Raw genomic sequence first — 23,946 nt, 5'->3', positions numbered from 1 at the left:
CACAAAGCCTTTTGTAATTATTGCGTTGGGGTATTTGTTCCAGCATTATGGAGAGCGTTTGGTTCAAAAATTGCTGAAAAATAATGAACATAATATACGGACGTCCCCTATAGGAGGTTCGCCAGACCTTGACCGCTCTGTCCGTAAACTAGCTTTAAACTTATGCTATTGTTCTCCCACAATACCTTTCAACTCTGACCATTTATCCCACATTTATTTGTGTTCTCAGCTCGCTGAATGTAATGCTATATTGATTATTGAACTTTCAGAGGAATTTTTTTGGAGGCAATTGGCAAACGTCTCGTCGCGCTCTCAGTGTAAATATCTTATTTTCCTTTCACTTGTTTCTTGTTCACCTTCTCTCCGTACACACACTACAGCACTTTACGAAAGTTGTAAAAAAATTAAGCGATATTGTGGAGAGGGTAAAAAAAAAAAAATAAAAGAAGCTCGAATGGAGAAACAAAGTAAATTTAAACTTTTCCTTAAATATTTAATTTCAATTAAAAGATTTCTTACTCGTTCTCTTGAACATTTCTTGCAGTTTTGTTAAGTAATGCCCCAATATTTGTTGTACTGGACTGGTGTGTTACATCTGCTTTCAAAAGGGCTACTGGAATTCTTTTGGTGCAATTCATGTGAGGATACCTTTTGTGTTGGTGAATACTGATGGAGAAGGATTTTAATTTTTTCAAACAATTTTTCATTGAAATGAAAGTGGTTAGATTTTTATTTATTTATTATTGAGCCACTCACTCTGCTCCCCTACCCAATTTTCCCTCGATGGCCTTCTTGCATGCAATATGTGATGAAGTAAGAGCAGAGATAAAACAAGAGCCACTCACTCTGCTCCCCTACCCAATTTTCCCTCGATGGCCTTCTTGCATTCTTGCATGTTGTTTGTTGTTGTTGTTGATTAGCCCCAGTAAGTCCTGCTCGAACAGGCCCACAGCATGGAGATAGCCGATTGATCTCCCGGAACCGACCCAGAGATCCCTCACATATAAAATGTTGTGCTCTTGCCTTCGTGGAGCCAGGACGCACGGTCTTTCATAATGCGTTTTATTGTGGGTAGGATGGCCTGGCAGAGATTGCAGGTGTTGCAGGTGTTGCAGGTGTTGCCAGTGGTGTTGTCGAGTCTATGTTTCTATGCTAATGTGTTGGGTTTTCATATTTTTGGAGAATTATTAACACCAGACATTTGTGGCATTGCGGTTAAAGAGCCCACTCTGAGTCCGATACATCGGTGGTTCAATCCTTACCCCGATCATTTCGTAACATGGACTTTTAAAAAGGCATGTGCTGCTTATTTGCTTGGTGCTCAGCATTTGGAAGATAAAACATAGGTAAACCCCATGGGATAGTATCTCATGGAAAGGGGGATGGAGATTTGTCCTTAATTGCCCTGCTGGCTGGAGAGAGAAAAACAATGCCACAAGATGGCATTGCTGGCACCCAGAGTGCTCCAGGAAGTTGCATCACTTCCCTTAAGATCTCGGTTGTGTTTGTCTGATCTAGACACTGTGGCATCATGATAAGAGCATCCGTTCTGACTCTAGAAGGTCAGTGGTTCGAATCCGACCATGGCCGAGTCATACCAAAGACTTTAAAAATGTCATGTGCTGCTTCTTAGCTTGACGCTCAGCATTTTAAAAGGTTAGAGGATGGAGAAATATCCATATGTTGGCAATACTAGCGCAGAAGTGATGGGAATAATGGTCTCCTCCTGTGTTGAAGTTCCTGAACTCAAAAAGTCTAGTGGTGTCTAATGTCTCCTCCAAAAGCCTTAGACCCTGTACAACAACAGTAGGTACTCAATCATGGAGGACACCTGCAGCTCAGAAGGCGTATTGATACATTCTATGAACGTATTGCCTCAAATTAGGATTCATAATTCGGTTCATTGTTCTTTCATAATGATATTTATGCAACAACTGAGCTTGTAGAATATCTAAAAAGCCTTATTTTTGTGAATAAGATGATTCTAGCTGATAGTCTGATTTATGCAGCTGTCGAACATCTCGTTATTAAAATGCCACGGCAGGCACTAAATCGTGTCAGACAAGCAGAACTCAGAGGGTATATTATTATGTTTTTTTTTTTTCTGAACAAAACATTTATGTTTGCGTAATCAAGGCTTACTGTACATTGGTGTGATTTTTCGATTACTGTCGATTGTTATCACACCCGTCGTGGTTTATCTCCGAGGGCATTTATGCAAGAAGCAACCTTCTCTAAGATCTTGAATATGCTTTTCCTTATGTGAATTGGACAGTCCTGGTTGATAGTGAGTCATACAGGAGAGCAAAACCGTTTCCTTCTCATTGTCCTGCAAAGCTTACAAAAGGTCCGCCCGGCAATTACCTCATTCGCAGTCACCGTGTGGTTAACCATTTCATCATGTGGTTAACCCCAACATAAATGACGTTTATCTATGTCTTTCCTTTTGCAAAATGATGTCTATTGAAATCGGGTCATTTACCAGATCATTTGCACTTTGAGCAACATGTCTAACTATGTTATACTGTACTGACAAATTTACTGACAGGTTTTTTTCAATCCTGGCAAATCTCACAGCCTCACCCTGTTCCTCCGGAAAGATTGTCAAAGGAATACACCTGTCTGTTTCCATGGTCATTCACTGGAGGGGGTCCAGGCTCTTGAACTTCTAGTCCTCATCATCAGTCATGACCTCTCCATCCATCCATCCATCCATTGGGACCATACTCTGTGCAGAGTGTTCAGTGCTGCCGAAGCAGTCTCCTTGGCTATTGGGCACAATCCTGGACGGGTCGCCACTCCGACACAGGATACCAGCATGCTGGCACTCATTTTGCCGACCTCGGAAGGATGACAGGTGGAGTTAACCCCACCTGGTATTAATTCAACAGCTAAGCGGGATTTGAACTCAGGACCCTGGGATCCCAAGCCCACCACCCTAACCATTAAGCCAACACCAGGCATATCATGACCTCTCCTGGCCTGCCCAAGTAGCAAAGCCAACCACAGACGGCATTCTCCATTGTTTCAAATCATTCCTTCAAATCAGAACTACTCATAGCCAAGAAGACCTTTGTCTGTAGCCCAATGGAGCACTTATCTTCCCTATGGCCTCGAGCCCCCACTTCACGTCTGTCTCTCCTGGATTCCGTAGAATATAAAGCTCTCGGCATTATTGGAATTCCCTGTGATGAGGCCAAAGCTCATGGCCTGTTATTCTCACATTGCAGACAGGTCGGTGGCCTTTGTGTTTTCTACCGCCTCTCCTGCGGTCTTGCTCCTGTTCTTTCATCCCTCCACCATCCCCAGCTAATTCTCGATGCACGCGTTCTTCCAGTAACCACCTCCTGGTTGAACTCCAAAATTCTAGTCTTTCCACACATGTCCATTCCTTTGTTGCTCTTTATTCCTATGTGTGGGACCATATTCCTTAAGCTGTTCTATCCCACTCTTCCACCCAGTACTTTCAGTTGGTGGTGCACTGTCACCTCAGATCTCCTCCCATCCTTACCTATGACCTTTTCTAGCACCTTAACCACATCAGATCCAACCCTCTTATTTGCAGATTTCCTCATCTCCTCTCTCCTCATCCTCTCGCTTGCTAGATCCAACTGCTGCCCCCACTGCCTCACTATCAGTGTGTTGCCTTTTTGCCCAACATCTCCTCACTCTTCCCATGAGCCGAGATCTTATAATGCTTGTTGTCATTTCAGTACGAGTTTAGATTTACTTGTTATTTATCCCTGCTGTTTTCTGCATGATGTTTTTTTGTTTTCACAAGACATTAACTCAATTTCCCAGTTGAGAGATAACACTACTCTCCTCGTTTTTTCATAGTGCCTACTCATTTCTACCACTACTCGTTTCTCAGGTATATCGACATAATCACAGGTCATCAGAAACATGCTTATGAGTGCAAAATCTCTTTTGAGGCACAAAAATAAAAAACTCCATCACATAATTTATAGTGAGATCTTGTGAGGGATCATCGACAAACTCTGTATGTATCCAAAGCGTTGGTCTCAGAGAGGGGAGCATTGGGGTAAGAATATGAGGAGGGGTTTGAAGGGTGGAGAAATAGTTGGTGAAAAGTAAGAATGGTAAGAAGAGGTTAGAGTAAGGGGAGGAAAGGATGGAGGACTATTTGGGGTATATAGAAGCATAATAAAAAGGTCCCAGCGATCAATAATTATTTTGCATATTTAAGACAGTGCCGATAGAACGTCTACACCCCCTTTCAAAATTTTCACCTTTTGTTGCCTTATATCCTGGAATTAAATTGCATTAAATCAGACTTTTTCCACCTTTATTTACACATCATAACCCACGACTTCCAAGTGAAAAATAAATTCTACAAATGTCAGAAAATTCATGAAAAATAGAAAACTAGAATATCTTGGTTTGATAAGTGTCCACCCCCCCCCCCCAGGTTAATACTTGGTGGAAGCCCCTTTTACAGCAATTACAGGTGTGAGTCTGTTGGGATAGGTCTCCACCAACTTTCCACACCCTGATTGTGCAATATTTTCCCATTCTTCTGAACAATACTGTTCAAGCTCAGTCGAATTGCATGGGGAGCGTTGACGGGCAGCAATCTTCAAGTCATGGCACAGATTTTCAATTGGATTTGGGTCGGGGCCCTGACTGGGCCACTCAAGGACATTTATGTTTTTGTTCTTTAGCCACGACAGTGTAGCTTTGGCTTTGTGCTTCGTGTCGTTGTCATACTAAAAGGTGAGCTTCCATCCCAATTTCAGCTTTCTTGCAGAGGGCAGCAGGTTTTCCTCTAAGATTTTTCTGTATTTTGCTCCATCCATTTTCCCTTCTATCCTGATAAGTGCCCCAGTCCCTGCTGATGAGAAACATCTCCATAACATGATGCTGCCCCCACCATGCTTCACAGTAGGGATGGTGTTCTTTGGGTGATGTCCTGTGTTGGGTTTGTGCCAAATGTAACATTTTGCATTTAGGCCAAATGGTTCCATCTGGGTTTCATCAGACCACAAAACTTTTTGCCACATGGCTACAGAATCTTTGGAGTGTTTTTTTGCATCCCTCAAACAGGATTCAAGGTGGGCTTTTTTGAGTAATGACTAACTTCTTGCCACCCTCCTGTACAGGCCAGACTTGTGGAGTGCTTGGGATATTGTTGTCACGTGCATACAGTGACCAGAAAAGGCCTGTAGTTCTTTTAAAGTAGACATTAGCCTTTTGGTGGCCTCTGATCAATCTCCTCCTTGCTTGGTCATGCAGTTTGGAGGGATGGCCTGATCGAGGCCTGTGTCTTGGTGGTAGCATACGCCTTTCACTTCTTAATGATTGTCTTGACTGTGCTCCAAGGGATATTTCAGGTCTTTGAAATATTTTTATACCCATCCCCTGATCTGTGCTTCTCCACAACTTTATCCCGGAGGTCTTTTGAAAGCGACTTGGTGCTCATGGCTGAGTCTTTGCTGTGAAATGCACTACCCAGCAGAGCAAACCTCCAGGAACAGCTGATTTTATCCTGAAATAATCAGAATCACTACAATTTAACACAGGTGGAGGCCAATTAACTTGGTGTGTAATTTTGAAAGCGATTGGTTACACCTGAGCTAATTTACAGTTGCTCTAATAAGATGCGTGGACACTTATCCAACCAAGATATTCTAGTTTTGTATTTTTAGTTAATTTCCTGAAATTTGTCGAATTTGTTTTTCATTTGGAAGTTGTGGGTTACAATGTGTAAATACAGGTGGAAAAGGTCTGATTTAATGCAATTTAATTCCAGGCTATGAGGCAACAAAAGGTGAAAATTTTGAAAGGGGGTGTAGACTTTCTGTTGGCACTGTGTGTAGATTCCACTCATCGCTGTTCCCCAATCCTCAGCACCAAAGTTAATGCTCTTAATCTCATATTGGCAACTCTGTCGCAACATATCCAGCAATGATTCCAGGAATTTGGATTATTCTGATTATCTTCTTTTAGCTTGGTTTTTCTCTGACCCCACTGCACTTGATTCCTGCTCTTCGGTCTGTAAGGTCAAATTGCCTCGGCGAGATTGCCATTTAAAAACTACTAACACATCAACCAGCTACCGACAATAAACGCTCCTTGGCAATCGATTGCCATAATTGCTGAAGCCTGCCACATCTTCTTTTCAATTTCATCCACAGGATCAGAGCAAGGTTTCCCATCACGCAGATGCGTATTGGCAGCTCGTCTGAAATAGGTACAAATATGGCAGCTTTGTGCCTGTTTCGGATGAAATGACGCAGTCTGAGTGCGTCGAAAGCGTGCATTCTGGGGCTCTGATGGTCGGACTCAACGGAATGGCAATTTTCACAATTCCACTTGTCATATCAGTCGAACCTTTCAGAACTGATGGAGCAAAACAATAACGCAGAATGCACTCTTTGGCTGAGGAACTATAATTTAACTTGTGTTTCAAAGAACAGCTGTGTGATGGTGCATTTGTTCAAATATAAAATTTTACTTGCACTGTGATCGTTACCTCGTTCAGCATTCACTGCCAGTGCTTTTTTCGCGAAAGAAATTGTCAACAACAAAGTTTATGCGGTGCTCTTAAGACCCAGGCAATCCCTGCAGTCGCATACGAGGCGCATTGCTGCATTATGGCTTCAGACGATTTTGATTTTTCCACAGTCACAAGCTTCAAATTATTGGGACCTTTACACACTGGCGGCCAGAACTCTGTGTATCCCTGTGGTTATTGTTGTGAAATAATGCGCAGAGGTTTATGATGGTTGCTCATCGGTGAGGATGCTCGACTGGCATCCCAGCGGTTGTGGGTCGATGAAAATCCAGCTGATGACACAGTTTTAAGGATTTTGATTCGAAATTTCAACAAGTCGAGTTATCGAGTCAGCAGGATAGCCCAGAGGAATGGGCACTACATCTGAGCCATCTAGCCTGTGTTCAAACCTCGAACTAGCTATAAACTGTCACCCTGATGTTTTGCACGTGGGGTGATGCAGTAATGAGTGCACCGTGTCTCGGATGGACGTTAAGCTGGGTGTCCCATTTGTTAGCATTAATTGGTGCATGTTAAAGGTCACAAGGAGTCTTTCACGAAGAGTAGGAAAGTTATTGCCGGCACCCTGAACAAATGACATATTCCTACCCTAACCTACAGGGGGGTACTGCATCAATGGCAAAGCCACACTCCCAGGATTGATGCAAACCAGCAACCACATGCTACACACGAATGAAGGAAGTTGAAATCGTGTCAGGACAACTGGCTCGTCACGATTGAATTGTCAGTGAATAACCTAGCAAGCTCATTAACGATCTTCAGGGTGGGATGATCTACCTGTCCCACCTGGTCTAGTCTACTTGTGATCGAGTTCAACGCCATTGGCAATTGTGACTTGTCTCCGTCACAATGTCCACATCAGCAAAAGGAGATATTGCTCTTTCTTTTAAAAGTGCTTCGATGGGCAGCCTGTTGCTTTTAAAGGAGTACATTATTACCCTCACCAGAGGAGAGGGTATTGTATTTGGGTCCGTTTGTTTTTGTCTGTCTGTTTGTTTTTCCGCACAGAACTTTAGTGCTTTTCATTGTTAAGTTTGTTAAGGAATAATTGATAGGTCACATGGTTTGGCAGCCATATTGGATTGAAGAAAAATATGAAATATTTTTTTCTCTGGAACTGCTTAATCAATCAACGTAAAACTTCATAATTATGATGTAGTCATGTTTCGGAATATAAGTTTTAAATTTCAACTTGATAGGACGTATGGTCTGGCAGCCAGAATATATATTTTTTTGAATTAGGCTCACTTGTGGCTGTGCCTGGATGGGTTTAAGGGGAGAGGAGTAGAAGCTGAAATGTGAATCCTATCCAGTTTCCTCCTGATGACTTCATCTTTTCTATTTGCTTGTTTGGGTTCCTTGTGATGACTCCAATGCAGGACTACACCTATTTAGTCTTCCATTGATTTGAATTGAATTTATTTTAATCCCATTCTGAATTAAATTGAATAACAATAATAATAATAAACGTTAAGGGTCAGGGTCAGGTGTCCGATCAAAGCGGGGTTGCATCAAGGCGGGACTTCTTTGTACCCGGTCATCACTGCCACCAGTTATAAAGTGGCAGTTCTAGTTATGTCTATTCTTAATTACGTAACACCAGTACACAAACACCATACAAAATACACCACACAAAACTGCACAAACACCACACAAAACAAGTTCTGGCGAGAATCTGCAATCTCTGATTGCTCTTTTTCTTGTTATTGTTGTGCGAGATGGGGCTTTGTCATCCAGTTTCCTCTTGTGAAACAACAATATTGAAACTTTTGAACTCATTGCAGCTTTATCACTGAAGTTTCGAGAAAGTTTATTGACTCTGACGATGAAAATGTGAATGGACTATTTACCTTTTATATTATGTCCGAACTAGCAGAGCCGATACCCGTCGCTTCGCTGACCGAAAAATTAGTCATCCTGTTTTCCAAAAAATTGGGTGAGAAGAAGGAAAGGAAGACTAATTTACCTGTGCATCGAGTTCTTTAACCCCTCCCCATCCCTGTCCTCACATCCTGGCGGTCCTGCTACCCCCTCCCCCCACCCTTTGCCCCCGTTCGTCCTGATGTCTCTTCCCGCTCTAGAAATCTTGTTTGTACCTTAATACCGAACTTAAACACTTATTATTGTGAAAGATACAATGGTTTATTTTTTTATTCTCTAAGCAAGCCCAGGCAGATGGGACAATCAGCTTTAAGTTCTCCTCTGAATGACAGTTTATTATGATACGTATTGTGTGTATATTCCTGCCAAAATAGAAGGGTAGGAATAATGTAAATGAGAGTTGGACTTGAGAAAAGAAAAGGAAGGGAAGAAGGGAGTTTGAGATGAGTAGTGAAAAAGAAAAATAAAGGTTCAGCAGAGATGGAAAGAAGAGCAGAGTGAATAGAGATACCTGGGACATACAGAGGTGTGTGTGGGTGCGTGCGTGCGTGCGTGTGTGCGTGTGTGCGCGCTGCAACTGATATTGTACTGATTTCGTTTTCTTTAACATTGAAGCTCATGGAAGAGCAAGGAGATAGAGGGTAAAAAGGCGACCAACATACAAAGGGGCCATGTGACAGAGGGGTGCCAGCCCATAGGGGAGAGCAGTACTCCATTGAGCTACGGACAAAGACCTTGCAGCGTTTATGGACAAAGACCTTGTAGCTTTACAGGCGAAGACCTTGTAGCTTTACGGACAAAGACGTTGTAGGGTTTACAGACAAAGACTTTTAGGTTTTACGGACAAAGTCCTTTAGGAGGAGGAGGAGAGGAGATTGGGACCATGCTCTGTGCAGAGCGTTGGTGCTGCTTAAGCAGTCTCCTTGGTTATTGGGCACAATCCTGGACGGGTCGCCACTCCGACACAGGATATCAGCATGCTGGCACTCATTTTGCTGACCTCAGAAGGATGACAGGTCGAGTTAACCTCACCTGGTATTAATTCAACAGCTGAGCGGGATTTTAACTCAGGACCCTAGGATCCAAAGCCCACCACCCGAACCATTAAGCCAACACCAGGCATACCTTTAGGGTTTATAGACAAAGACTTTGTAGGGTTTATGGAAAGGCCTTGCAAGTTTGATGTCAGCAAGTAGTTTTTCTTACAATTGACTTGTAAATCTTAAAAGCAATCTATTTATTACATACACTCATATAGTGGAATCTAACCTCAGAATTAACTTGTCATTAACACTGCTTGAAAATGCTAATTTACGTTGTTTGGCATTTTCACCTGAGCCCATATATCCCATGATGCCGAGTTCCCAGGTGCAAATCCTGTTTAGTGTGATATTTGTCCATTCCAGCATGTATCTCCTGACATACTTGTGCAACCCATGATGCACCACGAGCCTCAGATCACTGTATTTGTTGTTTAAATCATTGACTTCACATCACATGAATTCTAACACGTTTTTATCCTCCCAGGGAGCAAAGAAACTGTGTCCGCAATGCAACACCATCACATCGCCGAGCGATCTCCGGCGCATCTTCCTGTGATTGCACCGCAAGAGGTTCCACACATTGGTATCTTCAGCTGGGCAGGAGTTTGCATTTGAAAACCTGCCCATGAGCATTGCCACCATTGTCCAGCACATTGGAGCATTTTCCCTTCAGTTCCTTATTTACCTTTACATCAAAACACGTTAAACAGGTGTATTTGAAAGAAGCAGCCATGGCACTATTGTCAATAATCCTGAGTGTAGTCAATCGAGGATTGCATCTTGAATTGTGTTCTTAAACAAGATATTTTGCTTTCAGTGGATAATGGGTGTTTGGATTTCGGTGACATTACCTCCTCCCCCATTCCACACTAACATTAGTAACTGTTGCAACATAAATGGCAATACACACTGTAGTCACCATTGTCAGTATGAGATGAATAAGTGCCCTAAACCTGCGTCTTGACCTCCCCCTCCTTTTCCACCCACAAGGTTCTCTGAGCTTAGTTTACCAGCATTTTCAGTTCGCCCACTGATGACGTCACGACCCCAAAACAGTGCTGAGAGGTTTATTCTTCATTAACAGAAGGTCAAACTTATTATTCTGGAATTTTCTTTTTAAGTTAGAGAGAGGAAGTACCTGAAATACTTAGTGACGTTGCCTCAATACTGTGGCCTCAGGCCAAACTGTGCTGCATTCTCTTGGCAAGTCATTTCCCACTTGCAATGCATCCGATCCATTAGCCGCTGAGTTCACAAACACCAACCACCCCGTTTTCACTTCCGGGTGAAAGTGTTTAAAGTCTTCGCACGATCTTTGTAAGAGAATGTTGTACCCGTTACCCCCTACCCCTCATGCACGCCCTGACCTGTACACACGGCGCGAAGCTCGCTCGTTCCACGTGTGCTCGATGCACTTGCTGTAAATATAATTAATTAATTGTCCATGTAAACGTGCACGGAGTCTGTACTCACATGGCATTTCCCCTGGTGATACCTCAACAGTGACCGATTCTAAATGTGTATATATACAGTTCACCCTTCATCATTCACGATCCTTTGCTATTGGATTCCAAATATCGTGATTTACATGAAACGTTTCAACAATAAATAAATAAGTAAGTTCATAAAACATGAATAAATGGATTCAAAAGAAGAAATTTCAGAGTGACATCGAGGATATACCAACTCATGGCTTCAAACCTCAAACTTCTAACCCCAGACCTTCCACAATGTAAATATTGACAGCTGGGACTGTCAACTACATCACCATACCATGCTTAAGGAGGGGGGTCAATGCACGACTGCTCTATTAAGGTGTATAATGCGTCCGACCTCTTGCCCACCACCCCCAAACAACACGGTTGGAAATAATAAGCGAGAGGTTCTTTTTGTCGTTGTCGTCATCGTTATCATGCGAGACCTGCTACCATTATTAACACAAACAGTCCTAGGAAATGAAATTTATATGAACATAGAAGCGACTCTCGACTCTAAAACCGCGGTATATCCACTTGTACATATAATACAAAATGGCTAATTATTTGAGTTCTACATTTAATTCCATTATCCTGTCTGTTGACGCTGCGGTTAACAACTCCATTGGGGCTGTTATGGTGCAACGGCAATGCACCTACAGCAGCAGCAGCAGCAGCAGCAACTTGAACGAATGAGGTTTCCGGTCTGTCATCTATAATCCCGGGTCTTTACGCTAGCATCCATCCTCGCTTGACTCTATACATTATATAGATGTTAAGTTTTCTGCTTTTAAAACTCGCAACACCCACCCGTGCTTATTATATATAGAGAACGGACAGAATACTTGGGAGATAGGGGTGGGGGGGGACAGAGGGGGGCGACACACGTGAAATAAAAGGGTGTAAACTTTGCAAGGTATAAATGTTTGTAACATTGAGAATGAAAATTTAAAGTGTATAAGTATGCGTTACGTCATAATTCTGCGAGTCATGTATTTTGCTTACAGTGGATGAGTCGATCAAGCAAAGTAACATGTGAAATGTGATGTACATATATAACCGCCTTTTATGTGTGTACAAAGTTAGTTTGTGTGCTTTCAGGTTTCGTGGTGAAGTTTTTCTTTTTTTTATTTGTAGTAAAGGAACTTTGAAAGAAGGTTTAATAAAAAGAAAATTCATGTCACGAAACAGTCTGCGTCTTTGCCCTTTTATTTTATTTTGTTTTTTCCTCTTCTTTCGTAAAAACCTCACGATCAAGTTGGTACTTTTGTTTCCCTGCGAGTTTCTTCAAACTCTTCTTTGGCCTCAATGTTTTTTTATTATTATTATTATTATTATTATTATTATTATTATTATTATTATTATTATTATTACTACCCTGCGCACACAAAGTGAAAAGCGGGGTTAAGCAATTGGTTCACTCTGTCTGTCTATCTGTCCGTCTGTCTCTCTGCCCACAAACATAAGTTTATGATGGAGGAACTACTTACTTAATTTCAGTTGAATGTTATACTTTGAACATGAATCGGAAAACGAACCTGGAGTTTAACAGTACCTTGCCTCTCTATTCGTCCCGATCGTACATGCGCAGGGAGACGTGAGATCATTTTTTTTACTCTGTCGGCCTGTTTGGCAGTCAAGCAAAATTGAAAAAAAAAGTTTCAAAATTGAAACTTACTGTTTTTAAGGATGTCATAAGGACACAAACAACACGTATATATATATATATATATATATATATATATATATATATATATATATATATATATATATATGTAACGTGTTAAATAAAGTAGTGTACAAGACACTGAATCAACAGTGGTAAACTTCCGAATTTGTTTTCTTGACCACCTTAAAATTTTATTCAATTTAATTATATGTTTGAACACAGTGGAACACAAGTCGCCTTTTAGACACTTTTAAACCTGGACTTAGACAAAATATTACGGCATTTTACGTCATCATGACCAATCAAATTTGTCACTGACAGACCCCACCCATATCCTTATTTCTCAAGACTGTGCAGGGGAAGGTGTTCTAGGAACTCTAGTTTTACCTGTTTCCGGGTTCAAACCTGCATCCGTGAGAAGTGAGGTTGCTGTTTATTGGATATGGATTGGCTGGCAGGACGGCCGAGACTAAAGGTATGCACACTCATCTCGAAGCCATCCAGCCTGGGTGTGAATCTCAGCACAGCTTTAAACTGTCATCCCGGTGTGTCACAGGCAGGGTGATTGATCATTGTGTGCGTCGTCTCTCATATGGACGTTAAACTGGGCGACCCTCCTGCCGATATTAGTTGATGGACGTTCAAGATCTCACACGGTATCCCTCATGACGATTAGGCAAGCTATCGCCGGCACCCTGAAAAAATTACAAATTCCTGCCCTAACCTACAGGGCGATTTGCATCAACGGCACAGCCACACTCCTAGCAATGACGCAAACAGCAGCCAGAGATTGCACACAAAATGAATGAATGAGACATGGATTATGAGTATATTTTATCTTATTTGCGGGACGGCATCAGTAATGCAGGAGATGTTCCAGCTTGGACAGGCTGGATGTTCGACTCTCGGTGCAGATTTGGGAAGTGATTTGTAATTTAATCAGATTGCTGGCAATAACTTCCCAAATGGGATTTTTGATGTCCACCAATGACCAGTGATGACAGATGGACCCTCCAGCTCAACATCCATCCACAGAATGTCACATACATTGATACCTCACCCTGAATGTGAAACACCAGAATGAAAGTTTATAGCTGGGTCGAGATTTGAACCCAAGCTAGAAATTGCAAAGGCCTTTGGGCCTTTGGGCTATCCTGTCACACTATATATAATTAGGAAATATTTATTCATAATTATCTAGACGTACATATATGTGTTGAAAATAAATAAAACGTTCTCGTGTTGTGGACTATCGTATCTTTTGTATAATTTTTTCAACTCTCCTCGTACATCTAAATGCTTTTCTGCAGTGTCGAAGGAAATCCATGGGGTTGATAACAGTCTTGTTATGGTCTGTGATTTCCAGCCTGTTCAATGTTCTCACCGAAGGATAGTGTGCACCGTCACTGTACCATAGCTGCTGCACCCCCGCTTTTCACAATATCAGAAACGTATGTGGAGTCATCATGACTATTAGTGCCTCGGACACGGTTGGACTACATGATATCTACATACTGTACAGCATATATGTAGATATTTATTTATTTATTTATTATTTGCAAAATCGAAGATTTTTCAAGTATATTGGTCAGTCGATTTTGTTATTCTGTCTGTCTGTCTGTCAATTGATTACAGGTCACAATTCCAAACTGGTCATCATGAAACTTTACCAAGTTGTGTAGGTAGTCTCAACTGAGAAGCCTGTTGATTTTTCAGGTCAAAGGTCATCTTGAGGTCAAAATTCTAAAATCGCCATTTTTCATCTGATTGACTTGATATTTGAACACGATTTTCATATCAACTTGGTGAATTCAACCACCAATTATTTCTGAGGTCATCTTCAGCCAAAAGGTCAACTAAGGTGGTATTTCTAAAATCCTCAATTTTCATCCGATTGACTTGAAATTTGAAGAGTATTTATATTTCAGCTCACTGAATTCAACGAGATAATTTTTTTTTGAGGTCAACATTGACCAAAAGGTCAACATAGGCCAAAGGTCAACAACTTAGGTGAGATTTCTAAAATCCTCAATTTTCAGCCGATTTAATTCAAATCTGAAGAGAATATATATTTCATTTCACTGAATTCAACCAGCCAATTATTTTCGAGGTCAGGTCAGGTCAGGTCTGGGAGCATGCGCCAGAGCAGCGCATCGCTGCGTCCACTTTTCGCCGGTACTCCAGGGACCTCCATCTGGCCATCCCTCAGGCACATGCCTGGCCCATCCCCATCTCCTTGAGATGCCGATCAACCTGCTGCAACCACGAGGCACGTGGTCGACCCATTAGCCTCCTCCACTCACGAGACTCCCTCGCTGAGAAAATCTGGTGAGCAGGATCAGCGTCAGGAAAACGAGCCACATGTCCATACAGCCGCAACTGACGCTCACGGACTATGCAGGTAACAAATCTCATCCGAGTCTCTCTCAGCAACCGCTCGTTGGACACAAAATCCGATCAGCGATAGCCAAGGATTCTCCGAAGAGACCTGGTACCAAAGGAATTAAGTCTCCGTCTCAGATCCTTGGTCAGAGTCCAAGTCTCGCATCCATAGAGCAAGAATGGAAGTACCAAGGACCTGAAGACTCAGACTTTCGTCCTCCCGCACAGGTACCGGCAGCGCCACACCCCATTATCCAGTGAATCCATGACTCCTCAGGCCCGACCCAGACATCTATTGACCTCTCACTCACAGGCAGCAGAGGCATATCACTGCCAAGGTAAGTGAATCTCTCCACAACCTCAACATCCTCACCACAGACAGGCACAGACAGGTCAACATCGACCAAAAGGTCAACATAGGCCAGTTTTCTAAAATTGCCAATTTTCATCCAATTGACTTGGGATTTGAAGAGGAGTCACATATTTGGTCATTGAATTCAACCACCAATTATTTTTGAGGTCAAACTTGTTTAATGGATTTTACAAGTATCGTGCTGTGCATGACATTTTCTTGTTATACTGTCCATCTGTTTGTCTGTCTGTCTGTTTAGCGCCTACAGGTCACAATTCTAAACCGATCATCATGAAACTTTACCACGTTGTTGTGGTAGTTTGAGAAGCCGATTGATTTTGAGGTCAAATGTCATCTTGACGACAAATTTCTAAAATCATTTTTCATTCGATTGACTTGAAACTTGAACAGTATTTGCATGTTGCGTCACTAGACTGGGAAACCAACTAATTTTTGAGGTCAAAGGATCAAATGTCAAACTTCTAAAATCATCTATTTCAATCTGAAAAATAATCAATTTTCATCCGATTGACGTGAGCTTTGATGAAGATTGTCAATTTTAATCTTAATGAAGTGCACAATTTGATGTATCCATGGCAACCTTTGGAGAGGGGGTTGGATTTTGCAAGTATCATGCTCTGCACGGTCTCTTTTTATTGTTTTCAAGCGTTTGAGTGTTTGTACGTTGTTCTTCACATCTGAACAGTAGCACCTGGAGGTCACAAGTTTTGGGTGCAGGTACTTCATAAACTGGGCAATGTTTTTAGCTACCCCCTCGCCCCCCCACACACACACACATACACACACACACACACACACACACACACACACACACACACACACACACACACACACACACACACACACACACACACACACACACATACACACACACACACACACACACACACACACACACACACAAAATCCCCCCTCCCTCGAGGAAATTCTCCGTATGTATTGTATGTATGTCTGGAAATCATAGAAAAAAAACGACTGGACCAATCTCTGCTGCATATTTGCTGGGGGTACCCAGGTTCAGGTCATGGACACAAAAACTTCCTCCCCCAAACATCTTCTCCCCCCCCCTGGCCCCCAAAGGGGAAGTATGTATGTGAGTGTAGGTCTGAAAAATCATAGAAAAATGGCTGGCCCAATCTCAACCAAATTTTGCAAACGTGATGGGGATACCCAAGTTCAATAAATGGGCAACACAAAAATATCCATGAGGGTGGAGAAGCCCGCTTATAATTTGTACCTGGAAGGCTGGGACAATCATCATCCAAATTTTTCACAAGTTCTGGGAGTACCCATGGACAGGCCATTGGTACACAAATAAGTCTGCCCCCCCCCCCTCACAAGGTGCTGCACAGGGGGGAAAAAGACTACGTATGGGGTTCTGGCACATGTTTCGCATTGAAAACGTTGAAATCTTACTTTAAAAAATCATTTTGTGCATTAGTTTGTTACTTTTATGGCCAAAACCACCACAGGGAAAAGCTCACACAGCCAGGCAGCACCAGAAACACCACCCTCCTCTCCCACCCTGGGCAGCGCCTGGTTAGCCCTTGTTGGTACACATATATATATATATATATATATTCAACTGAGGCAGACAAGCCAAGGCAGAGACCCCGACATACCAAGACTTTTGCTCCTCCCTGCTCAATGTGTGTGCAGTCCCTTGGATGGACGTTAAACTGGCGACCATACTCCACAACACCGAAAGCAATGGAAAGGTGTACCTTTGTAAAAGCAGGTGATCCTTCTCATATCTCAGTCATGCTTGGCAGGTGTTTTCAACAATTGCCCCAAAATGGTGACTGCACAGCGAAAGATTTATCTGAGCCTTCTCTACAAAACCGAATAGGATGATGGCGTAATGTGGCCGGAGATATTTGGAGTGATTGAGCACTTGTTTCACTACCAACAACGCAACACTGCAATAAGAGTAAAAGTAAAACAGAGTTGGCAAACTAGAGTTTATCTAGGAGTGTCGGCTCGTGTCAGTCTGCATCGGTAGACAATTCAAACGAAAGTTTTTATCAACTGAAGAATGACAAAGGTGCTAACCGCCATGAAAAGCAAAGTTGCATTGACGTTTCGGGCATTATCCCTTCATCCGTTCTTGGCAGTGCAAGAGGAGCCTTGGCTTAGCAAGAGGACCTCTAGATGTCATGAGCAGCAACAAGGGGCTAATGCCCAAAACATCAGTTTTATTTGGCTTCCCACCACATCGACCATAACATTTGTCAACCTTCAAATTGATAAAACCTATCGTTTGTGTTGTCCAATTCCAGACATGAAGACTAAGTTTGACGACATTTCTGTGAAGCCTTTTCTTTGATTTTCATACAATTCCATACCGCTGGGCCAATTTCCCTGAAATTTGCTGTACCACATTATGGTAACACACACTAGGTCAACGTCACAATAAAATAAAAATTCAACCATAAAAAATAATGGCACTGTGGCCGATGGAGCATCTTCTCGGTGGCGAGAGGGGCAGAGCTTGGCTTCTGCCTCAGCCCTTCCACATCAAGTTAGAAGGTGAAGTCTTTGTTGGGAATTGAACCAATTGCATTTACGTATTTATATTCTGTGTGCAAAATGGAAATTAATACACAAAGGGTCAACAGTATGCCTGGTGTCGGCTTAATGGTTAGGGTGGTGGGCTTGGAATCCTAGGGTCCTGAGTTCAAATACTGCTTGGCTGTTGAATTAATACCAGGTGGGGTTGACTCAGCCTGCCAACCTTCCAAGGTTGGCAAAATGAGTACCAGCTTGCTGGGATGATTGAGCCATTAGAGTATCCTGCGTCAGAGTGGCGGCCCGTCCAGGATCGTGCCTAATAGCCCAGGAGACTGGTTCGGCAGCACCAAAGCTCTGTACAGAGTGTGGTCCCAATGGATGGAAGGATCGTCAACAGTCTCCACTGGACGACACTGAGTGTAAGTAGTCACAATCCTGTATGACATCACAGAGAGGAGAGCATTTGGCCCATCATTGCCGGCGTGTGCTACACGGTCAATTTTCGCTATTCAGTGTGTGTGTGTGTGTGTGTGTGTGTGTGTGTGTGTGTGTGTGCGTGTGTGTGTGTGTGTGTGTGTGTGTGTGTGTGTGTGTGTGTGTATACACACACTATACAACTTGCCTTGGACACTGTTGGACTTGTCCACAGCCTTGTTGGATTACCCTTCCTGGCTCTGTCGAGGCAGTTTCCTTCCTTGCTCACCGAGACGCCATAAGAACTTCACCCCATAATTGTGTGCGTATAATGCTGGGAAGCAAACTTCTGAGCAGCTGTGAGTCTAATTGGCCACTGCTGTATCCAGCCTAGTTCTGTTGCCCATTAGCCGCTTCCATTACGTTCACTGCTTTTTATCTTCTCTTTTTTCCTGCAGCGCCGCTTATTTACACACAGCACCCAGTGCTCGCCAATTTCCAGGCCCGGTCCACAGGAGGGGTACCTTTTTAGGCTGAGGTTACCGTTCACCCGGTCAATAGCATTACGCTTTATAGCGCAGGTTATTCCAGTCGTGTTTGCACGTTATTATGACAAGGAGTATCAGTTACTCAGTTAAATACTAAAGGCCAGATGTTGTTTCCCATTGAATGCGAGATGGTCATGGGTCCTCTTGAGGCTGCAGCAGCGGTTATAGAGCAAGAGGTAGGTCAAATGGGGGCAGCTAAAGCGGTTGCAGCTAAGGGAGCAACTCTATGCTTGTTATATTATTATTAGTCCCTTACAGGTTTCACCAGAGGGGACAAAAGGTTTGCTATCCATCTGTCCATCCATCCCACCTGTGGATTTTCAGACTTTTTTTCCCCCATACCCTTTAACATATTCAACTGAAACTTGGTACATGGTTATATTATGATAAATTACAGAACAATTTCGAGTTTCAGGGAGTTTAATCAACTTTTTACTTTTTGGACTTAGAAAATATGAGCAAATACAACCCGTCACTTCTTCGATGGGGTTATTAAGGTGTGGGGGGGGGGGTGGGGAGAGAGAAAGAGGGAGGAGGGGAGGGACTTGTGTTTGGTTCTGGATTTGCATTTGGTAGGGGGACTTGAAGAGAAGGTGGTGGGGGGTGGAGCAGTACAGGATTGAACGAAATGGGGTACGTTAAAAAAAGCAAGTTAATACAGCATGCGGAGACCGTCCGGTGTCCATGGGGAGGTGGAGAAAGAAGGGAGAGGGAAAGCAACATCATGAATATTGTGAATATTCAAGAATATTGTGCCACCTCAAACTCCGAAGTGATCCGTGAACGTAATAAAGTTCTCAAGCATACAAAACTATACTGCAATACATTGCTTTCAATTTTTGCCTTTCCATTTTTATATATTGCAAGTTTTGCAGATGCCAAAATAAAGTTAACCAATAGATCTCGTGATTGACTCTCTTTCTTTTCCGGGTGGACAAAAATAAAGAGTGTGAGGGAAAAATGAAGCCAAAAGAGCAATAGCAAGTTTTTCACCAGCAAAAAGATCGATTGAAGATGCGGCATCGCAGCTATATGTGAAAGATTGTTTCTGCTTACCCACAAAAGCAACATCCATGGGGAAAATTTGTGAAGTGTTATGGCAGAGCAGCAGAATTTAGTGCCCTATGAAGCAGTCTTCAGCTGAGGTTGCCCACCCCCATTGGTGTTGGGTGGAGATAAAGAGATTCCCAGCTTGGATGGGTAGGCAATGGGGGGCAGGTGAACCTTACACCAGGGAGTGTCTAGCAGGTTGCAAGAGCTATTTAGTGGAGTGAATGAATAACTTGCAGGTATATATCCTTCCTTGATAGCCCACAAAAGGGGTTTTCAGCTGTGCCAGGGATCTTGCTCATATAGCGTGCGAGTGGTGGTTGATAGAGCTCGCAACACCATGGTAAAATTTTGAAGTCCAAGGAATTACAGTTGGTCCTCTGTATAGTTTTGTCACCCTCATTGGGGTTCTTTAGATATGTCAGGCAATCAGGAGGCAAAGAGCTTTTAAACTCTTCTAGTATCCTGGAGGGGATTGTGATTGTCTGTTAGGCTATTTTACTGCGAGTTCCTCGGGTGAAAGAAGGCCTCTCCTCCCATCATTCAGGAGAAGGTCTCCCACTGTGGATATTTTACCAGTTAGGAGTTTACTTCTTATCGAGAAGGAGGCTAGGGTTGGGCTCTGTAAAAGAGGGTTGAGAAAGAGCTGTTCTTCTAACAGGTCCCTGCCTGGATGAGGACGTGTTCTTTTTCTGTCAACTACATGCTAAGTCTTCAGCATTTCTTGGTAAAAGAAGGGCAATGCGGCATGAGACAGGCTCTGTGAGATAATAACAAAAACATATATTTTGTTCGCAAAATTGAGCACTTTGCTGGAGAAGTATGATGTTAGTGAACACCAGTGCGGTGCAGGGTTCACATAAGGGTAGCATTGAATGATCTTCAGCCTGGATGTGTGGTGGTGGCTTCGAAGACAGGGAAAAGACTGTCATCAGTAGAAGTAATGTTTTATTGAAACCTTTCTTTCACAGCTTTGACGTGATACTCTCCTTCAAAGGTATATTTTGTCTGTAACATGTAAACAAATGTATCCTGCTCAGTGTTTTATATACACTCTTCTAAGGACAGGATCGATCATTACGAGTCACATCCTTAAGGATTAATCAGGTGCATGACCTGATTGCATTGTGATTCCAATGGTGGTGCAGCCCCCATCCCCGCCTTATATTTAGGATAAACTAGCACATCACCCCTATACAGTGACACACACACACACACACACACATTTTCACAATGAGTGCAGGCCGCAGGGTGTTTTGAAAAGAGTGATGCAACTTTAAATGTTTCGTTACAATGAAACAGAAACCTCAGGAATGTGAACCAAATATTTCTTGAAAGCTAATGACATGGTATTTTCTATCACTGATTGCTATTGCAGTCAGTCACTGCTGGAGTTAGTGAGAGCCCAAGGTCTGAAATTGGCATTTACCCAAAATCCTTGTAATTTACGTTCTCGATGTGTGCCCCTCCGCGGTTCAGACAGGCATTGATCCTGACTGCAAAGTTCTGTCCATCTGTCCTGGAGGTCTCTTGTGGCACTGCCTGAAGGTAGTCTGACCCTCCTGCTTCAGATCATCCAATGTGGCAGGACAGTTGGTATCCATCCTGTCACTGAGCCCATTGCACATCCAGTATCAAGTCTCCTCATGTCATCTTGACTCACTTTATGTCAACTAAAGATGATAGATGGGAAAACCTTCAGTTCCTGAGTGAGGATACGCCAGACTGTTGTTAGTTTGATGCCGAGCTCCCAGGTGCGCTGGTGGTGAGACCTCTTGGAACCGTTCACTGCAGAATCCCTCATGGCGTGGATGTTGGCTTGGCTCTTGGTTACTGATGCTGGCCTGCCACTGTTGCCCTTGTTGTGGCTGTGCACTGTACCCTTATGCTCAAAATGTTTCACAATATGTTGAATGACACAATTTGTGGGTCCATCACGTGTTCTGAGGTCGTATTCCTGGCAGAACCTCCGTCGGGTGTCTAAATATGATTTAGTCTCATATCATAGAGCCACCACTTTTGTCTTCTGCTTCACTGTCATTGGCATAGTTGAGGATATGTCTAATAATTATTGGACATACCGTCAAAGGGCAGTCCACAAAAATGCTCAGGAGAAACACTCCTGGCATATTCTTCACCATTGTAACAAATGATGCACAAAATAAAGAAAGTGTAATACTGCTCAGGCTTACCATTAAATAAAAATAACAACATAAATTGCAATTTCTAAAATATAAATATATATTGAGAGAATGCATTCTTGAAGAATGTTTAAGCTCTAAATATACAAATAAGAGCACAAGCTCCTTCTAATTTCACTCCCCATCTGAAGAATCAGTCACTTATGTGCATTTCATCTCTCCGAAGAGGATTTTGGCACATTTCTCCATCTTCACAGACACATGCTGCAGCACAGATAAGACCCTCAGATGAGCAGCTGCAGTGACTTCTGCAGTGGGATGCACGACAGTTGCAAGTGATAACTTCCATCAGTGTCCATTGTGCCGGATCAAGAATCACGAGTGTGGGCTGCATGCTCCCATCACATATTTCCCAACCATTTCCCATTGGAGATGGAATTGCCGCTTGTGCATCCAGTGCATGTCTCCAGATGAGGCACCGGTAGTTTGCTCTTTGGATGTGGCATTTAAGACTGTCAGCTGTTGGGGGTAGGTCTTTATTATTACTTTATTTCCTACAAATCTGGTCAAATATTTGACAAACCAGCTTGCATATTCTGCAGCCTGTGTCACTTTGACTCATGCTCCAAGCTCTAAAAGAGGTAGTGTTTGTTGAGTGTTTAGCTTTGCTCATTTCATAGGTTTCACTTTGCCAACTGAGAAGAGACCACTTGTCCAGTCACAACCAGTTAAAGCATGAAGTCCTGGCAAGAGTTGACTCATTTTCTCACCAATTTGACATGCTCTTTTCATGGATGGGGATGAACATAGCCTTGTCTTTCACACCTGTTTTGAACCACAGTGTCACATTTAATTTTGACAAAGTGTCTGCAAAGAACTGCTGCATCTGTGTCTGGTAACCACACCACAATGTTGCTTGAACTAATTTCTGCATCTGCTGAATGCAATAGCATCCGTGTGTCTGCCTTTTCCTGTGTAATGCACAGATGGGTAAGGTTGGTGACTACACTTTTAGTCACTGCCTTTGTCAGTGGAGAATCACTAAATCCACCAGCAAGTATGAAAACCTGGCCTGGCTCCAAAACCTCGAGGGCTGCCTCGCACCAACTCTCACAAAGGAATGTTGTCAGAATAGCCTTGTTCTTGGAACTACACATAAAGTGCTTCCAGTCTTTTGGAAGTGGGAGCTCTTTGTTGTGAATGCACATCTCAATGCTATCAGACATTTGACGTCTCGCTTGCTCAAAATTATTGAGTTATTTGTGTTGTATGCATCAAATACAACATCAGTACGAAAGCACGATTTAAACTTGAATGGCTTCATAATCAGTTGGAATATGATTTCACCGAGCTGTTAAAAACTAACTGCCCCATGAGCTCCTACCATTTGAAGCATAGCCATGCCATCAATGATCAAAATCGTTGGTCCTGCATGAGGCAAGCAAGCCTGCACTGTTACCTCCTGTTCTAACTCTCCAAGGAGTATGATTTTGTTTGCCTTTCACAGTGTCCCATCCACATATGCCAGAGGGTATGGCACAGAGGACAGCTCATGTACAAATACTTGTTTGAGGTCATCCTTTCTTGTTTTGGCAATAGCAACTATTCTGCTGAACAGTTGTCTGTCCTCATTCACTGAGGCAAGCTTCATAGATGCTGAATTGTCCTTCCTTTTCTTCTTGGCACTTACAGTTGAAAACATTGGATTTTCAGCTTCTGGATTGAGTCAAAGAATGTAATTAACCTCCGCCATCGAAGATCGGAGGTTACTGTTTTCACCCCTTTCTGTTTGTTTGTTTGTTTGTTTGTGAACAGTATTACGGAAAAACTCCTCGACGGATTTTGACGAAACTTGGTGGGGGGGTTAGGTATGGTCCAAGGATCATGCCATTAGATTTTGGACTTGGTCCAAAATCCAATATGG

The 23,946-nt window shown here is 42.8% G+C and overlaps 1 protein-coding gene across 9 annotated transcripts in view; it reads left to right on the top strand.

Annotated features, from left to right (window-relative positions):
• Positions 1-12,210, top strand: part of LOC147024922 (E3 ubiquitin-protein ligase Rnf220-like) — a 278,387-nt gene extending 266,177 nt beyond the window's left edge. For 3 of the 9 annotated variants that reach the window (XM_085885323.1, XM_085885324.1, XM_085885322.1), the window contains exon 17: positions 9,944-12,210. In XM_085885323.1, coding sequence (XP_085741449.1) covers positions 9,944-10,015 — 72 coding nt within the window. In that variant the 3' untranslated portion in view covers positions 10,016-12,210. The remainder of the gene's footprint in view (positions 1-9,943) is intronic. The other 6 variants (XM_085885326.1, XM_085885321.1, XM_085885327.1 and 3 more) reach the window with 5 other exon arrangements.
• Positions 12,211-23,946: the final 11,736 nt, after the last annotated feature.

This window comes from Eptatretus burgeri, chromosome 6, assembly GCF_056783735.1.
Source record: "Eptatretus burgeri isolate ZD-2024b chromosome 6, Ebu_testis_v1, whole genome shotgun sequence".
NCBI classification, from domain to species: Eukaryota; Metazoa; Chordata; class Myxini; order Myxiniformes; family Myxinidae; genus Eptatretus; species Eptatretus burgeri.
Note: the sequence above shows the minus strand (reverse complement) of the source record. Positions and strands in the feature narration are given on the sequence as shown.